This window comes from Muntiacus reevesi, chromosome 1 (assembly GCF_963930625.1).
Source record: "Muntiacus reevesi chromosome 1, mMunRee1.1, whole genome shotgun sequence".
Taxonomy (NCBI): domain Eukaryota; kingdom Metazoa; phylum Chordata; class Mammalia; order Artiodactyla; family Cervidae; genus Muntiacus; species Muntiacus reevesi.
In genome coordinates this window covers 198130173-198150531 of record NC_089249.1, presented here as the reverse complement: position 1 = coordinate 198150531, position 20359 = coordinate 198130173, and the positions used below count along the sequence as shown (strand labels likewise).

Below are 20359 nucleotides of genomic sequence, written 5' to 3'. Positions count from 1 at the left end.
GGAGCAAGCACTTCAGGAAAGACCCGCCCCCCCGGCCCCTCTCAGGGCTGAGCCCTCTTTCTAGAAGACACTCTATTTGCATGGGCAGAGGAGTGGGGGAGGAGGTGGCTACGCAGCCTCCAGAAACTTCCTCCTTCTGACTGGACTAGACTTTCATTTTCCTGAACGAGGGCCTCTCTGGCCCGGTTATGGGTCAGGGTAACCAGCATCACGACCTCTGGCAAAGGCCCAGGACAGAGCCAGACCTGAGTAGGAAGCAGATGCTTCTAGAAGAAACAAGACACTGGTTGCCTCATCACGGGCCATCTGTAGACCTCCACACCAGCACCCTGGCGAACAACTCTGCCCAGGCGTGTGTTTGTTCATTATCTCAGAGTGTCCAGGAGAAAGCCTGGACACTCTGTGGCCACCACTGGATAGGGATGGTGCAACAAGAAAATAAAAAACAAAAGTATGATTTCTCATATTTTTGTTCCATCCTTCAATGGGTTGCCTGATCAACCCCTAGGCACCCCACTGCTCTAGCTATCCAGCTTCCAAGAGTGTTTCTCATACTTGTTATGAAGGGTCTTTGTGGGGGAAGAATACTATGCAGCCATGAAAAAGAATGAGAAGATACAAACTGTGCTGGCCCATGCTCCTGATAACAGGGGTGGCCTAAGAAAGCATGTTTGTGCTCTGCTGAGTGAAAGAAGTCAGACGCCAAAGACCACATACTGTGTGATACCATCGATATGAAATGTCCAGAGACAGAAAGCAGATTCATGATTGCCAGGGGCTGAGGAGGGGGCTGCCAAGTGACTGCTATTGGGGATGTGGCTTCTTTAAGGAGTGATGAGAACATTCTGGAATTGGGGATGACCTTTGCAATATATTGATTATACTAAAAACCACTGAAGTGTACACTAAAAAACAACATAATTCTCATAGGAAAAAAACTCAAGCTTTAGATTTTTAAAAAGGGAAAAAAATGTAAAAAACTTCCCCCCCTTTTTTTGGGGGGGGGCGGGGTGGGCTGTACTGGGTCTTTGTTCCTGCAAAAGAGCTTTTTCTAGTTATGGCTAGCAGGGCCTCCTCTCTAGTTGCAGCGCTCAGGTTTCTGATTGCAGTGATTTCTCTTGTTCCAAGCACAGGCTCTAGAGCACTTGGGCTCAGTAGTTGTGGCTGGCAATAGTTGTGGCTCTACAGTGTATGGAATCTTCCCAGACCAGGGATCAAAGCAGTGTGTCTCGCATTGCAAGGATTCTTAACTACGGACCATCAGGGAAGCCCCTCCTCCGTTTTTCCTTCAAGGCTGTTTGGCCTAGAGGAAGCACAGGTCCTCTCTAGGAAACACCCCCAGGCCCTTGGAGCCTTGTGAGGCAGGCCGGTCTCTGAGCTGGTGGTAGCCACCAGGGGGCGCTGGGGCAGCAGGAATTGTGGCCTCCTGTGAAGTTGACCTTCCCTACAGGGTCCCCCCTCCAGGTGTTTGCTAGTGCTGTGGCCACCCCCAGGGACACTTTTACCCACCAATGGTTCGTTCTGACATAAGCCTCTGGGGTCAGCTGACTTCCTCCTTCCAGAAGGTCCTCTTAATTCCCCCCAGACTGGTCAAGGATCCCCTTTGAGCCCTCTACACTTTATCACAGTCCTGACCACCCTGTAACTCTATCTCTGAATCTGCTCCACGACCCCTGGAAGGACAGAACTGAGGTGTCTCAGGTCATCTAAGGGAGGTGAGCACTCAATCATCCCTATGTCCAAGGGTCTGCACATGGTAGGAGCTCAATAAATGTTGGTTGGCTAAGTGGATAGAAGAATCCACATCCTCTCCACGTACTGCCCGGTAAGCTCCGTGGGGGCAGGGACCAGGCCTGTGACCACAGTGCTCAGCATGGTCTGCCCACAGTAGTTGGTCACTAACTGTCTGTCAAAAAGATTCACTTTACTGAACAGTTATTGTGTGCCACGGTCTGTGCTGGGCTCTGAAATTGCTGCAGTGACTAAGACAGATCAGGCCCAAGCTCCCTCGAGGTGGGCAATCTGTAGTGGAGAAGCCAGAAATTAGCAAGTAATGAAGTGAACAGGAATATTTCCAACAATTTTTAAAAATCAAGGCCATAAATTCACAAGCTGCTAAGATCCAGTAGAGAGACATTTGGCTCCTTATCCTGCCCCAAAAGACTTCTTGTGAGCTGTGTGACCTTAGATAAATGATACCACCCCTCCTGACCTCAGTTTCCTCATCTGTAAACTGGGAACACTGTTTCTAGTTCCCATGGCCATTGAGAGAATGAAGTGAGTCCAGGCATGCAAGCTCGGTCACTCAGTCGTGTCCAATTCTTTGCCACCTAGCCTGCCAGGTTCCTCTGTCCATGGAATTTTCCAGGTAAGAATACTGGAGCAGGTTGCCATTTCCTTCTCTAGGGGATCTTCCCAACCCAGAGATCAAACTCATGTCTCCTGCATTGGCAGGCGGATTCTATACCACTGAGCCATCTGGGATGCCTCAGCTCAGGGCTTTCAAAATGATCATCCTTTAAATATATTGGGTTGATGCAGTGATGTACCTACGAGTTCCAGACGGAAGCTTGCCAGGGCCATGGCACAGGTGAGAAAGATGCGGCCCAGAAAAGGGCTGTGACTTGTGACTCACAACATTTCAGGGACGAAATAAAAGCTCACGTTCTGAATGTGCCCACTTCTCCTCCGTCTTCTGCCTCCACCGGGGTCTAGCCCCCAGCCTCGCTAGCCTGGACTCACACAGCCTCTGCCTCGCTCCCCAGTCTGCCCTCCCTGCAGCAGCCAGCAGAGGGCGCGTGTGAGCACCTGAGTCAGACTCCGCCCCTCTTTTGCCCATAGCCCTCCACGGCTCGCAACTCCCTGAAAGCAAAAACCTAAGTCCTCCTGCAGCCCACAAAGCCCTGCACGACCTGCCTGTCCCCTCTCTCCCGGACCTCCTCCCTCTCTCCCCCTCACCTACTCTGTCTATCTTTGCTGTTCATGCAACAGTATGTGCGGTCCTGCCCCAGGGTCTTTGCACACACAGCCTGTTTCCTCTGCCCAGATCACCTTCCTTTCCAAGTTCTTCCCATGATGACCAGCTCCTTTTCTTCCTCTAGATATTGGCTGTAACGCAGCCTCCTCAGAGAAGCCCTTCCTGGTTATCTGGGCCAAAGTGAGGCACTTTGGTTATCTTCCTCGTGAGGCACTACCATTAGGTGCCTGTTTATTTCCTCTGAAGCCTCCTCACTTTCTGAACCTCGCTTCCTCATTTGATGACTCATTCACTGCTCCCTCCCCTCCACCTCCGCCTGCAATTGAAAATAGAGTAGGGGACAGTTCACATCTGTCTTTGCCCCTACTGCACCCCCAATATCTGGGACGATTCTGGCACATAGCAGGAGCTCGATAAATATTGGTCAACTGAAAAAATGGCAAGTGTCCAATGAATTGCGGCAGATCCTAGCCTCATTCATCAGAAACTTTCTGTTTGGGACTTCCCTGGTGGCCCAGTGGTTGGGACTCGGCGTTTTCACTGGGGTGGCCCAGGTTCGGTCGTTGGTCAGGAAACTAAAATCCTGTAAGACGTGCTGCAGGGTCAAAAAGAAGAGAAAAAAAAGGAAACTGTCTGTTCCCTTGACCCCACCCCAACCAAGAATCTAATCTTTCCAGATTTCACTTCACTGGGGGGAGGCCAGTCCAGGAGCAGATCCTCGACAAAATCTGAGTCAGCTACTAAAATAGCAAATGGTACGTGACAGCCTGGGTGACTCACACCAGGCTCGCCCTTTGGGGTGGCTGGTGGAAGAAAGGGCATGCTAAGTCAGTGTTCAAATCATGCTGCTGGGCCAGAGGAGGCCTGCACATCTGACCCCATCTGGGCTGGTCTTCATTTCCTCCCTCAGAAATCTGACTACAGCATTGCAACCTCCCCATTTACAATCAGTGTGGCTTTGGGGCCAGAATTCACCTCTCTCAGCCTTGGTTTTCCCCATCTGTAAAATGGGACCAGTAACAGAATCTTTTACCCTGGGGGGGAGTCAAATTTTTTTTTTTTTTTTTTTTTGCTGCACTGCAGGGCATGTGGGATCTTATTTCCCTGACCAGGGATGGAAACCACATCCCCTCCAGTGGACGTCAGAGTCTTAACCACTGGACACCAGGAAAGTCCCAGGGAGGTGATTTTGGAGGATTAGAATGTTTACATATATAAAGCCTCCAGAATGGATAAATGGTAAGTGCTCAACAAACGTTAATTCTATTCTTACTCTCAAAAGAGGATAAGAGACCCTTAAAACGATTAATCCCCTTCATACCAGACATGAAGTTAACAAGCACTTACATTGTCCCTGGTATTTCAGTGCAATCACCCATGATCTGCTGATGACCTTGGAACAATGGCCTCATAAACCCATTTCACAGATGAGAAAGCAGAGACTCAAGAGAGGTGAAGGCACTTGTACAAGAATATACAGTGTGATCACAGCCCAGCCTTCAAGGTGAGAGCATCAGTGCAGACCCCCTCTTCCCCAAAAAAGGGCTGCAATAGAAACAGCTAAATGTCTTCTCAATGTGTTTTCTCTGCACCTTCTCTAGCGTTAGAACCAACACTTTTGGCAAAGCACATGGCCCATGAGAAGATTATATTTCCCAGCTTCCCTTGCAGCTGGGGATGGCCCATGCGACTACATCCTGACGAATGAAGTAAAACCAGATTTTCAGCTCCTGTTCCTTTTATGGCAATAGTAGCCACCTACTCTGTTTTTTGTTTTGCTTTTAGCCACACAGCATGGCATGTGGGATCTCAGTTTGCTGACAAGGTATGGAACCCATACCCCCTGCATTGGAAAAAGAGAGTCTTAACCACTGGACCACCAAGGAAGTCCCACTAACCACGTTTTTATCTTGACAAATGGCAAGGAGCAGGCTTTCCTGAGTACAGTGGTGCTATCAAAGCATTCAATAAATATTTATTACAATTGAAACACCATACCCATACCCCCAGCTCATTCCCCATCACCACCATCTAGAGAGAGGGGAAGAGAGAGAATTGGTAAATTCACATCCAGTTCTGGCCACCTCCAGGGCCAGAAAGTCATGGGGCCCATTTTGCCCTATTTCCTGAGATGGAAGTTCTCCCCCCCGCAGTGTCCTGAAAGTAGCAAACGACCCCGTGTTCCACCGCCCTCTAGAGATTGGGGGGGGGGGGGGGGTCAAAGCCAAGGTCACCAGGTCCAGTCACTAGGTCATTCCGTTTCCTGCGTCTTGTCCTCGGGTGCCTGGGTCCCTCTCTGATTCCACATGTGGTTGTTGACCCCCAGCTGGACCATCTGTGCATGGTGTATGATGAGGGGCTGGAGCCCAGGGCTCTGAGGGTGCGCAGGTGGTGCCTGTGGGAAGTCCGGGGGCTGCGGGAAGGCCGGGGGCTGTGAGAAGGCCGGTGGGGGCTGTGGGAGGGCCGGTGGGGGCTGCGGGAAGGTCGGCGGGGGCTGCGGAAAGGTCGTCGAGGGCTGCGGGAAGATCGGTGGGGGCGTGCCCCCCAGCCAAGGAGGTAGGGGCGGCGGCTGATGACCCGGCAGGGTGGGAAAGGGTGATGGTGGGGTTCCCAGGGACCCCTGTCCCCCAAAGGGCAGCTGAGTCCCAAATGGCATGTAGTTCGCCAAAGCGACCTGGAGCTTCTCCACCTGCGTCTGGTAGGCCAGGTAGCTGTGGACGTAAGCCGAATACGCCGCGCCCCACGCCGCTGCGTGCTGCCGCTCACTTTCCAGCTGCTGGCTCTGTTCCCGAAGTGCCCGGGCATCCTGGTCCTTCCTCCACTTGGTCTTGCGGGCCCGCAGCGTCTGGGGCTTGAAGGTGTTGGTCACCTTCCTGGCGAAGATCTTGGAGTGCTCGTCCAGCCACACCAGGCCGGTAAGCAGGCTAGATGTGCTGGGGCTGAGCTGGGCCAGGGAACTCTCCAGGGGCAGGAAGGGGATCACGCAGTCCTGCCATCCGTGGCGCGTGAGGCTGCGCATCAGAGACTGGTTCGTCTGATGCTGGCTCAGGCGGCAGTCGAAGTTGGAGGTGAGCAGCAGGATGATGAAGGCTGAGTGGTCTAGGGCGTCCTGCAGGCAGTGCAGCTCACCACGCCCGGGCACCTGGAAATCCTCGCAGAACGTGGCCCCATCGCGCACGCCCAGCGCCTCCAGCCTCTCGCGCACGCGCAGTGCGATGTGCTCATCCGCACTCGCGTGGAGCACCACAAAGTTATAGAATTTCTGCTCGGACGACTCCAGCTCCGCAGGAGAGGGCTCTGGGTTCCAGACGGTCGGGTGAGCCTTAGGAGAGGTCGAGTGAGCCTTAGGAGGGGTCGAGTGTGCCTTAGGAGGGGTCGAGTGTGCCTTAGGAGGGGTCGAGTGAGCCTTAGGAGCGGGCGGGTGAGACTTAGGAGAGGTCGATGGAGAAGGAAAGGGAGACATTGATGGGGAAGGAAAGGACGGGGATGTTTGGGGCATGGAAGGAGCCGGTGGGTGTGGCTGAGCCGACAGGTAAGCGGTGTCTTCCTCTGAAAGTTGGACTGGCGTCTGATCTGTGACTAGACAGGCGTTTTTGGAAGGTGAAGGGAGAGATTTGGGGGCTGCTGGCATATCTGTACACTCCACCGGATAGTGGGCGCTGATTTCCGGCACTTCTGGAAGCTCGTGCGGGCTGGCGGGGCAGGCATCCGTGGTCACCTCGGGAAGCTCGGGGACTGGGCTGCTCGGCCGCACCGGGGAGCCGGCAGCCTCCACCGATGGGGGCCAGCTCATCTCCTCCGGTTCCTGGCAACCCAAAGGGGCGGGCTCAGGCACCACGCTGGCCTGGGGATGGTCACACAGCTTGCTGGGCCCATGGGGGTTGTGGTGCACGCTGAGGAACGCCATGGTGGGAGACTGACTGATTTCCAAGTTGCTGGCCAGGGAGGCCGGGCTGCCAGTGGATCTCAGGGAACACGCTCTGCTCCAGCCCGAAAGATGTTCTATGGGCCGCGGGTCGCTGCGCGTCCGGGAAGGTGAGGCCGAGGAGGGCGGGAGGCAGCCCAGATCGGAGCTGGAGCGCAGTGTTTGGACTCCTCCCAGATCCTCAAGGACGTCCCATCCGCACCGGTCCCGGGCCTCTTCCTGGAGCTCCCTCAGCTGGAGGTCGTCCCTGGAGCTGAAAGCGCGGAGGGCTGCCCGGTAGGCCTCCTCCCGCATAGGCGCGGGACACAGCTTCTCCTCGGCGAGAAGGTGGTACACCCTGGCAACGGCCCAGGACAAGTCTGGGGGCTCCTCTGGGGCCTCGGTGCTGTCCACACCAGCCCACTGGCGGGCCACCAGTTGGGCCACCGCATCCGCCTTCAGCGCCTCCAAGGAGATCCTGGCCTCGGTCTCCTGGCCCAGCTTCAGGAGCACCATGGCGTGCAGGAGGTACGCCCCCCGGCAGCCGGGCCTCAGAGTCTTCAGTTTGTGCTTAAGATACAAGAGCTTGTCCTGACCCGCGGCGCCTAGAATGTCAAAGGCGGCAGAGAGCGAAGGGCCCGCGCAGGCCATGGGCTCAGGTGGGCGTGGCCTCCAGCGGCTGCGGGAGAAGCACTAGATGATGAAGTCATGTTCCGCACGCCGCCCTGCTGCGCTGCAGGCCCGGTGTCTCCACCCTGCTCACAGGTACCAGGTCCCCTGGGGACTGTAGAGCAGACCTGTGAAGCAGAAAGACATGCTTATCACCAGAAAGGGGGCTCTGAGAGGCAGTTCAGACGTCACTGCCCCCTCCACTGCCAATGCCACCAAAACCCAGCAAACCCGGACTTCCCTGATGGTCCAGTGGTTCTGAAACTGCCTTCCAATGCAGGGGACGTGGGTTTGATCCCTGATCGGGGAACTAAGATTCCACCTGCAGCAGAGCTACTGAGCCCAGGCTTGAAGCCCAAGTGCCACAATTGGAAAGTCTGCAAGCAAGAATACTGGAGTGGGTAGCCATTTTCTTCTCCAGAGGGTCTTCCTGGGAATGGCTACCCACTCCAGTATCTTTGCCTGGAGAATCCCACGGACAGAAGAGCCTGGTGGGCTACTGTCCATGAAGTCGAAAAGGGTCAGACATGACTGAGCAACTGTTTTTTCCATTCACAGAGGAAAAAGGTAAGCCAGAGAAGTGAAGTCATTTGTCCCAAGTCACAGCCAGTGAGAGATCTGGGGTTTGTTTGTTTAGTTGTTTGTTTGACTTTTTGTCACATGGCATGTGAGATTTTAGTTCCCCAGCCAGGGATGGAAACTGCGCCCCCTAGGTGAAAGCACCCAGTCTTAACTGTTGAACTGCCAGGGAAATCCCAGAGCTGGGATTTGAACCCCAGTTGTCTGGTTCCAGAGGCTGGGGCTAATGTGCTTAACCACAAGACTACACTACTAGTACTACTACTAGTAGCCTAGTAGGCTGCTAATAAGCCCACTTACGGAAGTGTTTCAGGGAGCTGAGTAGCGTTAACATAACTCAGAGAGGAAAACTCTGAGTCCCATGAATGGAAGCCAGTAGGCGCTCAGTACATGTCACTCAGGAAGAGTCAGTCTCCTAGGTGACCCCAGTGACCCCACATCCTGGTATTCACAGTCCCGGGTGGTCCTTCCAATGTGGTCCTAGAGTTCTGTGAGATTGATAGAATATGGCAGAAGTGATGAGGCGTCACTTGTGACATTAGGTTATGAAAGACACTGGCTTGGGATTTCCTTGGCAATCCAGTGGTTAAGATTCTGTGTTTCCATTGCAGGGGGTGTGAGTTTGATCCCTGGTTGGGGAACTAAGATCTCACATGCCATATGGTACAGTCAAAATAAATATAATTAAAAAAAATAAATAAAAGACACTGGCTACCTTCTTAGTCACTCTGTCTGTCACTCTGTCAGGGGTAAACCACAATGTAAGGGGCCCACCTGGGGAGGAACTGAGGCTTCTCACCACCAGCCACATGGGGGTGGCAGTCTCAGAATCCAGCCCCAGTTGAGTCTTCAGATGATGCAGCCAGGAAGACAGCCAGACTGCAAGTTCATCAGAGACCTAGAGACAGAAGCATCCAGCTCATCTGACCCCCAGATTCCTAATATTCAGAAACTGTGTGAGATAATAAATGTTTGTGTTTTGAAGCCACAAAGTTCTGGGGTAATTTGTTATGTAGCAATAGCTAACTGATACATGTTTCATTATTACTATGAAGTTAATCATGACAGAGGGTCAGGTCTATGACTAACACTGCTGCCAAGCCCTTTGGAGGCTCTTTCCTCTTCTCTCCATTTCTTGAAAAATGCCCAGTTGGTTCCCACCACAGGCTCTTTGCACACACCATTCCCTCTGCTTGGAGCACCGAGACCTTTGCCTGGGTGACCCAAATCTCATCCTCAGCCCCCAGGTACAATGACACCACCTCAGGGAGCCCTCCGTGACCACCCTGGTTCTCTATCCCAGTCTGTCTGCTCCATGTCCCCCCACAATAGAACTGGCCACCGGGTGATCATTTCCTGTGTGTTAAACCTTTTACATTTTCTGTCTGCCTCCCAACCACCAGCTTTCCTGATAGCTCAGTTGGTAAAGAATCTGCCTGCAATGCAGGAGACCCCAGTTCAATTCCTGGGTCGGGAATATCCCCTGGAGAAGGGATAGGCTACGCACTCCAATATTCTTGGGCTTCCCTATGGCTCAGCTGGTAAAGAATCTACCTGCAATGCAGGAGACCTGGGTTCGATCCCTGGGTTGGGAAGATCCCCTGGAGAAGGGAAAGGCTACCCACTCCAGTATTCTGGCCTAGAGAATTCCATGGACGTCCATGGGGTCACAGAGTCTGACTCGACTGAGCAAATCTCACTTTCACTTCCCAACCAACAGGAGCATCAGAGGGTGAGGGGTTGTGGAATCATGGAGAAGGTCCTAATAAATACTTGTTGAATGAATGAATCAGTGAATATATGACACTGACAAGATTTCCTTCCAACACTGTTGATAAGAAAACAGGCACAGGACTTCCCTGGTGGCACTGCCTGTCAGTGCAGGGGGCTTCCCTGGTAGCTCAGCTGGTAAAGAATCTGCCTGCAAGGCAGGAGACCCTGGTTCAATTCCTAGGTCGGGAAGATCCTCTGCAGAAGAGATAGGCTACCCACTCCAGTATTCTTGGAGTATTCTCTGAGCCTCCAGTACTCCTGGTGGCTCAGATGGTAAAGAATCTACCTGCAATGCAGGAGATCTCCGGGAGAAAGGCATGGCAACCCGCTCCAGTATTCTTGTCTGGAGAATCCCCATGGATAGAGGAGCCTGGTAGGCTACAGTACAGTCCATGGGGTCGAAAGGAGTCGGACACGACTGAGTGAATAAGCAGAGCCAGCGCAGGAGACACATGTTCAATCTTTGGCCCGTGAAGATCCCACATGCCTCAGAGCCATTAAGCCCTTGGCTGCAACTACTGAAGCCTGAGTGCCCAGAGCCTGTGCTCTACAAGAGAAGCCACCTCTTTGACTGACCCTGACACCACAACTAGACGACGCCCCCGTGCGGCAACAAAGACCCAGTACAGCCAAAAATAAATAAAAGAAAACAGGCAAAGAGGGACTTTCCTCATGGTCCAATGGTTAGGACTCAGCGCTTCCACTTGCAGGGGGGCCTGGGTTTGATCCCTGGTCAGGGAACTAAGGGCTTCCCAGGTGGCACTAGTGATAAAGAACCCACCTGCAATGCAGGAGACGCAGGAGACCTGGGTTTGATCCCTGGGTCGGGAAGATCCCCTGGAAGAGGGCATAGCAACCCACTCCAGTATTCTTGCCTGGAGAACCCCATGGACAGAGGAGCCTGGCGGCTACAGTCCATGGGGGTCACAAAGAGTCAGACACAATGGAAGCAACTTAGCACGCACAGTGCAGCACAGGGAACTAAGATCCCATAAGTCACGTGGTGTGGCAAAAAAAAAAAAAAGCAGGCACAGAGAGAAGGTTTCTCCCAAGGGCACAGAACAAGACACCATGAAAAGTGTCCCAAACCCCCAAACTTAAGTCCCCAGGTGCTCAAGGTATATCACATTCAGACCTGTAAAAATGCACAGCCTCACTTCCAGTCCAGGGGGCTAAGAACACTTTCTTTGCCCCTCAACTATGCCTACTGCCGGTTCCACCCTGGAGCCCACGATGAGACCCCCCCCCAGCCAAGAGCCCAAACCAGTGCATCTCCACCATGGACAACTCTAACCCCCTAGGGGACACTTGGAAACATCTGGGGACAGTTCTGGTTGTCACAACTGCATTGAAGGAGGCTTCTGGCATTGGGCGGGTGGATGCCAGGGATGCAGTTCAACATCCCACAGCGCCCAGGACGACTCCCCTGTCCCGGAGAGAATGACCCAGCCCTAGATGCTGAAAAGCCCTGACGTGGAGGATCCCTGATCTGGATCAGGAGCTGATTCATCCATCAACCCCCTTGACTGACAAATCACAGACGTCACTGTATAAATGACTCAGCATTTTTTTTTTTTTTTTTTGCAAATTCATTTTGAGCAAATGTCATAGGGCCCAGGACAAAGGTCAATGATTCCAGGAAAGCCAGGCACAAAGCAGAGAGAGCCAGAGGGTGGAGGGTTGAGGGAGATGTGACTGGGCGGAGTGGGCAGAGGAGAAGTTGGCAAGAAGGGGCAGAGGGTGAGGCGGTGCTGGGGGAAACCCACGAGGAGGTGAGCAGCGTCTAGTTGTTTTTGAAAATTGAAGTGGCCTGACATGTTGAAATGCTTATGGGGATGGAGAAATAACAGAGATCCCAAAAAATGGAGCTGACTTCCTAGTGGGGGGGGGAAGTGGTCAACAGAGACACGAGTGAAATTCATGGTATATCACATTTATACTGTATAAATGCCACTGAAAAACAAGGAGGGGAGGAGGGTCATGGTCTCCAAGAATTAAAGGGTGGGTGTGTGCAGTTTTGTTTTGTTCTTAATATTTATTTATTTGGCTGCACCAGGTCTTAGTTGTGGTACACAGGATCTTTAGTTGTGGCATGTGGGATCTACTTCCCTGACCTGGGACCCCTGCATTGGGAACACAGTCTTAGCAAGTGGAGCACAAGGGAAGTCCCGTGTGCAGTTTTAAACAACATGGTTTAGGAAGGTCTTAATGAGAAGAGAGATTTCAACAGGACAGAAACATGGGGAGAAAGTCACCCATCGAACATCTAAGGGAAGAGAGATTCAGGCAGAGGGAACAGCCTGTGCAAAGGCCCTGGGGCTGGACTCTGTCTGGTGTGTTTGAGGAGCATCGAGGAGGCCCGTGTAGCTGCAGCAGAGTGAGCAAGGAGGAGAGAGGGAGGAGGGGAGGGCAGGGAGGGGACGGGCAGGTCATGCAGGGTCTTGTGGGCCTGGGGGTGTGGGGGAGAGGGCACTTGGGCTTTAACTCGAAAACCTAGAACCACCTCAACCTGTCTAAATGCGGTGGCCTTGCCTCATGAGTATTGCCAAGAAGGCAAATGGGCTCAGTGGGACCACATTTGCTCACACTTCAAGCAAGCCATTGTGCCATCCACAGAGTAAAAACTCTAAACATATTTATTGCAAGTAATAAAGGAAGTCTGTGAAGAGGAGGAAAGTATACATAGATAACATTCATTCATTCATTCAAGAGGTAATTTTCCAGCATTTGCCATGTATTGGACACTACTGATCATGTCAGGACAGAAAGAAGAATAAAAAAGGAATACTCTTCCCTCTTGGAGCTGACAATCCAGTCCAATTTATAAACTGTACATAAAATACTATTATTATATATAATATATGACAAAAGCAAAGCAACAAAACCACTTCTGTCCACTAGACTGAAGGTCAACATTTCAGTGCTTCATTCTTCAGTAGAAAAGGGATTTCCCTGCTGGTCCAGTGGCTAAGACTTCAAGCTCTCAATACAGGGGCCCAGGTTCAATCCGTGGTCAGGGAACTAGATCCCATATGCTGCAACTAAGACCCAGCATGACCAAATAAATAATATATAAAGAAATATTTTTTTAAAAAGTAGAGTCATAACTATAAAAAGGAGAACAAGTATTGCTTATGTGCTTCCTTGGTTTCTGAATTATTTTTCCATAAAGACTAAATATGAGCCATATATTACCGCAAAGAGTTCCTTTTTTTTCATAAATGTTTTTACTTCTGTTAAAAGCAAATATATGGCAATATATGGCAACAAAGTAGGTATATGTATATAAAAAAATGCATGCTCAGTTGTGTCCAAATCTCTGTGACCCCACGGACTGTAGCCCGCCAGGCTCCTCTGTCCATGGGATTTTCCAGGCAAGAATACTAGAGTGGGTTGCCATTTCCTTCTCCAGGGGATCTTCCCGATCCAGGGATCAAACCTGGGCCTTCTGCATTGGCAGACAGATTCTTTACCACTGAGTCACCTAGGAAGCCACATATATACACATTATATACAAACAAGTGTATTTATTTTTTTGGCCACACCACACCACACGTGGGATCTTAGTTTCCCCAACCAGGGATCAAACCTGCACCCCCTGCAGTGGAGGCACAGAGTCTTAACCGTTGGACCACTAGGGAAGTCCAAACCTAGTATATTATATTTCTTAATTGCCACACTGCCCTTCCTGCTGTCCTTCAAACTTGCCAGACACGGTCCTACCTCAGGGCCTCTGCACTGGCTGCTCCTCTGCCTGGAACACTGTTTCCCCTGTGTATCCCCACAGCTCACTCCCTCTCCTCCATCAGATTTTTGGTCAAGCTTGCTTGTACACATGATGACACTGTGTACAACTGCCTAGGACAAGGGTCACAAAGCCCAGCTCACAGGCTGTTTTTGTGGAGGTGTCCTGGAACACAAGCACGCTCACTCATTGACCTGGGGCCCAGGGCTGCTTTCAGCTGAGTAGCTGCCACAGAGACCATGTAGCCCCTACAGATGACAATAGTCTGCGGGCTACAGTCCATGGAGTCACAAAGATTTGGACACAACTGAGCATGCATTTTTTATATACATATACCTACTTTGTTGCCATATATTGCCATATATTTGGTTTTAACAGAAGTAAAAACAATTATGAAAAAAAAGGAACTCTTTGCAGTAATATATGGCTCATATTTAGTCTTTATGGAAAAATAATTCAGAATAATTCAGACTTTCCAGAAAAAGTCTGCCAACACCTGGGCTACAAAAGAGGTATATGATTTTCCTTTTTCCATTCCCTGGAGGGGCAAACTTAGATTGCACAGTTAGGGATGGGCAGAACAGTGCTACGACACTAGTGCTTCTAATCCTAAAACCAAAATGCCTGTCATTGGAGCCCATGTGGGCTTCCCAAGTGGTGCTAGTGATAAAGAACCTGCCTGTCATCGCCGGAGGCATAAGAGACACGGGTTCATTCCCTGGGTCAGAAAGATCTCCTAGAGAAGGAGATGACAACCCACTCCAGTATTCTTGCCTGGAGAAGCCTATGGACAGAGGAGCCTGGTGGGCTATAGTCCATAGGATCGAAAAGAGCTGAATATGACTGAAACACACACTAGCCCATACAATCATTATGTAGCATAACTGGTTGGGGTTTTTTTGGTTTGTTTTGGCCATGCTATGCAGCATTCAGAATCTTAGTTTCCTGACCAAGCACTGAATCCTTGCTCCCTGCACTGGAAGCAGAGAGTCTTAACCACTGGACCACCAGGGAATCCTAACTGACTGGCATTAATTGAATTGGGTCCCCCTCCCCCAGTTTAGATGTTAGAACTCTAACCCCTAGAACCTCAGGATGTTACTACAGTGGAGATGGGAACTTCAGAGAGTTAATCAAGTTAAAATGAGGTACTAGGGTGGGGCCCTAATCCATTAAGTGCGTGTGTGTTTGTGCGCGCGTGTGCACACTCAGTCATGTCCTACTCTTTGCAACCCCACGGACTGTAGCCTGCCAGGCTCCTCTGTCCATGGGATTCTCTAGTCAAGAATACTGGAGTGGGTTGCTGTTTCCTTCTCTGGGGGGGGGGGGGGGAGTCTTCCCACCCAGGAATCAAACCTAGGTCTCCTGCATCTCTCGCATTGCAGGTGGATTCTTTACCACTGAGCCACTTGGGAAGCCCAATCCGCTAAGACTGGTGTCCTTATAAAATGGGATTAGGACACAGACACCCTTTAGGACAGAGGATCTCTTGAGGATCTCTTGAGGACATGGAGAGAGAAGACAGCCATTTGCAAGCCAAGGAGAGAGGCCTCAGAGGGAACCAGCCCTGCCTACACCTTCATCTTGGACTTCCAGCTTCCAGACCATGAGAGTATAAATTTATGGTGTTTAAGCCCCACACCTGAGGGACTTTGTGATGGCAGTCCCAGCTCTGTGTGGCTACTGAGCACTGGAAATGTGGCTACAAGCTGCTGGGGAGAAAGTAAATACTACATTTTATTCAATTTTAATTCATTAAAATGGAAAAGTTGGGCAGTGTGAAAAAAGAAAAAATTTCACCCCGTTAAACCCAACTTTGTTTCAGTAGGCTCAGATTTCACTTAAACTATATACATATATATATATATATATAAAGAGTTTGAATCGAAACCTGAAAAAACACATACTAGATCTTGAAGAAGGAGTACAAGAATGGGACTTCCGAGGTGGTCCAGTGGTCAAGACTCTGTGCTCCCAATGCAGGGGGCCCAGGTTTGATCCCTGGTGAGGGAACTAATGTCCTAAGACCCAGTGCAACCAAATAAATAAATAATAAATATTGGGGCAGGGGGAGAATCAGCATGAGAAAAGGTATGCAAGGAGCACAGATGGACTGGAAGCCAGGCTGCCTGAATCTAAACCCATTAACCCTGTGGTCTCCAAAGCATATCACCAGAGATTCCAGCTTCCATGGACCTGGTTACATGGCCTGAGAAACAGACTTATCTAGTTATCATTAAAATAGCCTGTGAAATGAGCTCATGGCCAGCGTAGTCCTGGAGGAAAGTGGAAGACAGACAACTTGCCATAATGCAGGCACAAGTGAGCAGTAAGAAAAAGGCAAAGTGTATACTTTCTCCTACCTCTGATGTGAGCTCACCATCATCAACAAAATAGGATTAAAAAGGACAACACTCTTACTTTCAGATGGGACCACAAGTCAGCCAAAACTTATTGAAATATCAAAATTACTTGAAGTTTTGACCCTTGGATCAACTTTCCTTCCACCTCTCAGTGGCTCCTAGAAACAGCTGTATGTGTAGTAACTTAAAAAGCAAAAAATCACAGGAGACTCTATTCAGTACTCTGTAATGATGTATACGGGGACAGAAGCTTAAAAAAAAGAAAAAGAGTGGATATATGTATATGCAAAATTGACTCACTTTCTGGTACACCTGAAACTAACACAACATTGTAAATCAACTATACGCCAATAAAAATTAATTTTAAAAGAGATTAAAAAATCAGATACCTGTTGACATGCACCCTCCAATTTTTAATTGATAAAGGGCAACAGCTGATAGAGTGTGAAGGATGGGGCAAGATGGGGGCTGGACATTAAGTTCTGTTTCATGCAGTGTTCACTCCGAAAATTCAAGTTCAGTATTTAGGATCTGTGTCCTATTCTGAATTCAGGTTCTATGTCTATAAAATGTTAAAAGGAGGGACTTCCCTGGTGGTCCAGTGGTTAAGACTTCACCTTCCAGTAAAGGGTGTACAGGTTCGATCCTCGGTTTGGGAGCTAAGATCCCACATAACCTCATGGCCAAAAGACCAAGATGTAAAACAGAAGCCATGTTGTAACACAGTCAATAGACTTTTAAAATGGTCCACATTAAAAAATTAATGCTAAAAAGGAAAAATGAAACTTACCAACTCCCGACTCTACACCAGCAACAGTGTGAGAAGTCAATCTGAAATAGCTGCTAACATTAAACAGAGGAGATTGTGTGTGAAACTCAGATATTTTGGGTTCTCTTGGAATTCGGACGGTCAGCAAGACTGTGCTGCGCTCGTCTCGGAGCCAAAGGCTGTCCCCTTTTACAGGACACCTTTCTGAAATGAGTCACCTCCAGGGCAACAGAGAGCAGTCAGAGAGAGTGTGCCCTTGGGGTCAGATCTCAGCTGTATTGCCTCCAGGTTATGATCTTAGACTGGCCATATACATGTCGGTGCTTCAGTCTCCACCTCTGTGGACTGGATACAAAGATAAGCCCTTCCTACGAGGGCTGCCATAGGTCTAATCCATGTAGAGATGGTACAGACCAATGCCTAGCACATCCTGACTGCTCCACGAGCCTTCAAGTGCAGGATGATTGCCCCACCCTGGCCCCCGGCCCCAGCTGAGGCCCCCGAGCTAGAGGCCCCTGCAGCAGAGGCTCAGGGCTGCGTTTGTGCAAAAGCACACAGCACAGCCAGGCTGAGAACCAGCCAGGCACGACCACTCCTGCTTGCCCTCCTGGCAACTTGCCTAAAATCACACCCCGCTTCTTCTCCATCCCCGTCTGCCAGCCCGAGCCCAGACTCAGTGCCCCCTCCCTAGACACTGTCTCCCCCAGCATGTTCCCCGTCCACTCAATATGCCCTGCCCAGCGGTCACCCCAGCCTTCAGGAAACCTGGCTTTCTGCTGCCCTACCTTCCATGGCCTCCAGGGCAAAGTCCACCTCACACTTGACGGTGGGCGCCTGGGCGGCAGGGGAGCAGCCACAAGAGTGGGGAACCTGGCTCTTCTGCCACCTGCCAGCTTGTAGGAGCCTGCTTTTCAGCCTCAGTTTCCTTGTGTGTAAAACCAGCAGGAAAGGGGCCCTTGTCATGTGTGAGAGTTTACAGTAGCAATATAATAAAGCATTCCTTGGTGGTCCAGTGGCTAGGACTATGCACTCCCAATGCAGGGAGCCCGGGTTCAATCCCTTGTCAGGGAACTGGATTCCACACGCTGCAACCAGGATTTTTGCTTGCTGCAACTAAAGATCCTGCATGGTGCCACCAAGACCTAACATCCCGGCTGCCTCAACTAAGAGCTGGTACAGTCAAATAAATATTTTTTTAAAGAAAGAAATTTTTTTTTAAAAGTTCCCAAGAGATATGCAAGTTAAAACATAACCAGACTATCTCTGGAAAATGGGTAGGAGACCTAAGGGGCATTTATTCAATAAGTGTTTCTTGAGCACCTGCTAGATGCCAGGCATTCTGCAAAGCAAAAGCCAACCCTGTAAGTTAAGACTCCTTCAAAAACTGACTGTTAACCAGGGGTAAAGGGAGGCACAGAGAGTCTGAGTGACTTGCCCAGGATCACACAGGTAGAAAGTAAAGAGGCAGGAATTTAAACCAGACAGCCTGGCTACAGGGTCCTTGCCTTTATTCATTACGGGCGTTAGTTGCTAAGTCCTATCCGACTCTTTGCGACCCCATGGACTGTAGCCCACCAGACTCCTCTGTCCATGGGATTCTCCAGGCAAGAATACTGGAGTGGGTTGCCATTCCCTTCTCCAGGGGAACTTCTGGATCCAGGGATCGAACCCGCATCTCCTGCATTGCAGGCAGATGCTTTACCATCTGAGCCATCAGAATAAAGCCCCCTTTATTCACTGAGCACCTACTATGTGCAGTCCCCTTCCCACGCCTGGATCTGAGGAATTATCAAGCCTGTCCACTAAAGAAGGGATCAGATACCTGCCCTCTGCACTTAGCACACACACAGGTCACAGTTTCTGCCCACTGTGGTTCCATGAGGACACTATTTGGCCCCTACTGCGTGCCCAACGTACTGAACAGTGTCTACTGGCACACAGCAGGTGCTCCATAAGTGTTTGTTGAAGGATGAATGAATGGCCCTAATTCGGAGGAGGACACAGAAGCTCGGGCAGGCTCTGGAGCCTGGGGCTTTCACCAATCTTCCCCCAAATTCTGGAACCCACACCTCGGCCTGCCCAGGTCACAGGGGGTGCCCCTCCCCCAAACCCCTGCTCAGCCACAAGGAGAGGGTAGGAGCACAAGCGCCAGGAAGAAGGTCTGGGGCCAGCCGGGCCCTGAGTGGTGCCAGCAGCCACAACTGAGCTGACCTGGATCCAATCCTGAGCCAGTACCAACGACCCCCGTACCCCACGGGAAGTTCTAGGGAATGAGGAGCTGATCATTCCCGGATTCATTCTGAATGGGATGGAACCCATCTGATGGATGAGACCCACTGAAAGAAGTGCACTGCGCCGTGGGAAGGGGGAAGGGGTCAGGGGTCCCCGAAGCCCTTGGAAAAAGTGGAGATTCAGTGCCCTGGAGGAGAGGGCAGTGGGAGTGGCGATCACGGGGCAGGAGGAACCCGGGCTGGGGCAGAGAGCGCGCCCCGTTAGGAGGAGGAGGAAAGGGGTATTGGGAGGGAAACAGAGCCTGCTGGGGAGGACTCCGGCTGTTGAGGAAGAGTAGGGGGGATGAGGACTTGGGCCAGGGAGGGGAGCTGCAGCTTTGGGGCGGGCGACCTGAACATGCATCGCAAGGACGTCCGAAGCTCCCAGGGGGGGGCAGCTGGCCTTGACCCGTGGCGAGGGTTGCGGAGTGCCAGGGTTGCGGAGTGCCAGGCGCCCCTACCCCTGCAGGCCTGCGGGGGTCTCCGGTCCCCCCAGGCCCTCGCCCCCTTCTCACCTACCTGGGGTCGCAGGGGCGACCGGCCACACCGCTCGCGTCCTCGGGGCGGAGGTTGGTGGCCCGACGGCCTGGTGGCGCCCGCGGATGGCAGAGCGCCGAGGGCCCGCCTGTAGCCCCAGGCGCACGGCCGCCGCCCGCCCCTTCCGCGTCCGGCGAGGAGGGAGGAACCGGGTGAGATCACGCTTTCCCGGCGGGACCGGGAAAGTCCCTGAGGCGCCCCAGCGAAGTTCTCTCTGCCCCGCCGGCTGCCACGCAGACCGCGTTTGGGTACCTCTGGGGGGCCCGGGCGCGGGAGACCACCACGGGGCTCCACAGGGACAAAAGCCCTGTCCGCGGGGACCCCCAGCCTAGTGAGAAAGAGCAGTTTAGTGCATCTCAATGGGTAGTTAGTGTTTTCCAGGAAATGAACAAAAGGGATGGGATAATTGGGGGCGGGGGTGAGGGTGGGAATCATGGCCACCCTGGAGGGGTTTGGGCCGCTTTTGTGGTTGGAAGAGGGACAGACAGCATGATAGCATGTATGTATGTGTGTGTGTGTGTGTGTGTATGTATATGTATATATGTATTTTTTGTTTTTTGGCCGAGTCACCCAGCGGGATATTAGTACCCTCAGCAGGGCTTGAACCTGGGCCCTCGTCAATGAAAGGGTAGAGTCGGAACCAGAGGACCACAAGCGAATTTGCAAGGCTAACGTGAAGTTTTAAAATTCACCGGGAGCAGAACTAACTAAAGCTTGTAACCAAAAACAAACAACAGAAAAAGTAATAAAAAATACATATAAAATTAAGTTCA

General features: G+C 51.4%; 1 protein-coding gene across 2 annotated transcripts; it reads right to left on the bottom strand.

Annotated features, from left to right (window-relative positions):
* Positions 1-4919: 4919 nt before the first annotated feature.
* TICAM1 (TIR domain containing adaptor molecule 1) lies at positions 4920-19698 on the bottom strand. 2 transcript variants are annotated; one of them, XM_065917989.1, is made up of 3 exons: positions 19569-19698; positions 6363-7678; positions 4920-6320 (listed from the first exon to the last, which is right to left on the bottom strand). In XM_065917989.1, exons 2-3 carry the CDS (start codon positions 7530-7532, stop codon positions 5229-5231), a joined length of 2262 nt encoding a protein of 753 aa, XP_065774061.1. In that variant the 5' UTR covers positions 7533-7678; positions 19569-19698; the 3' UTR covers positions 4920-5228. The 2 variants fall into 2 exon arrangements, with proteins under 2 accessions (XP_065774061.1, XP_065774060.1); XM_065917988.1 differs by having other exon boundaries at positions 4920-7678.
* Positions 19699-20359: the final 661 nt, after the last annotated feature.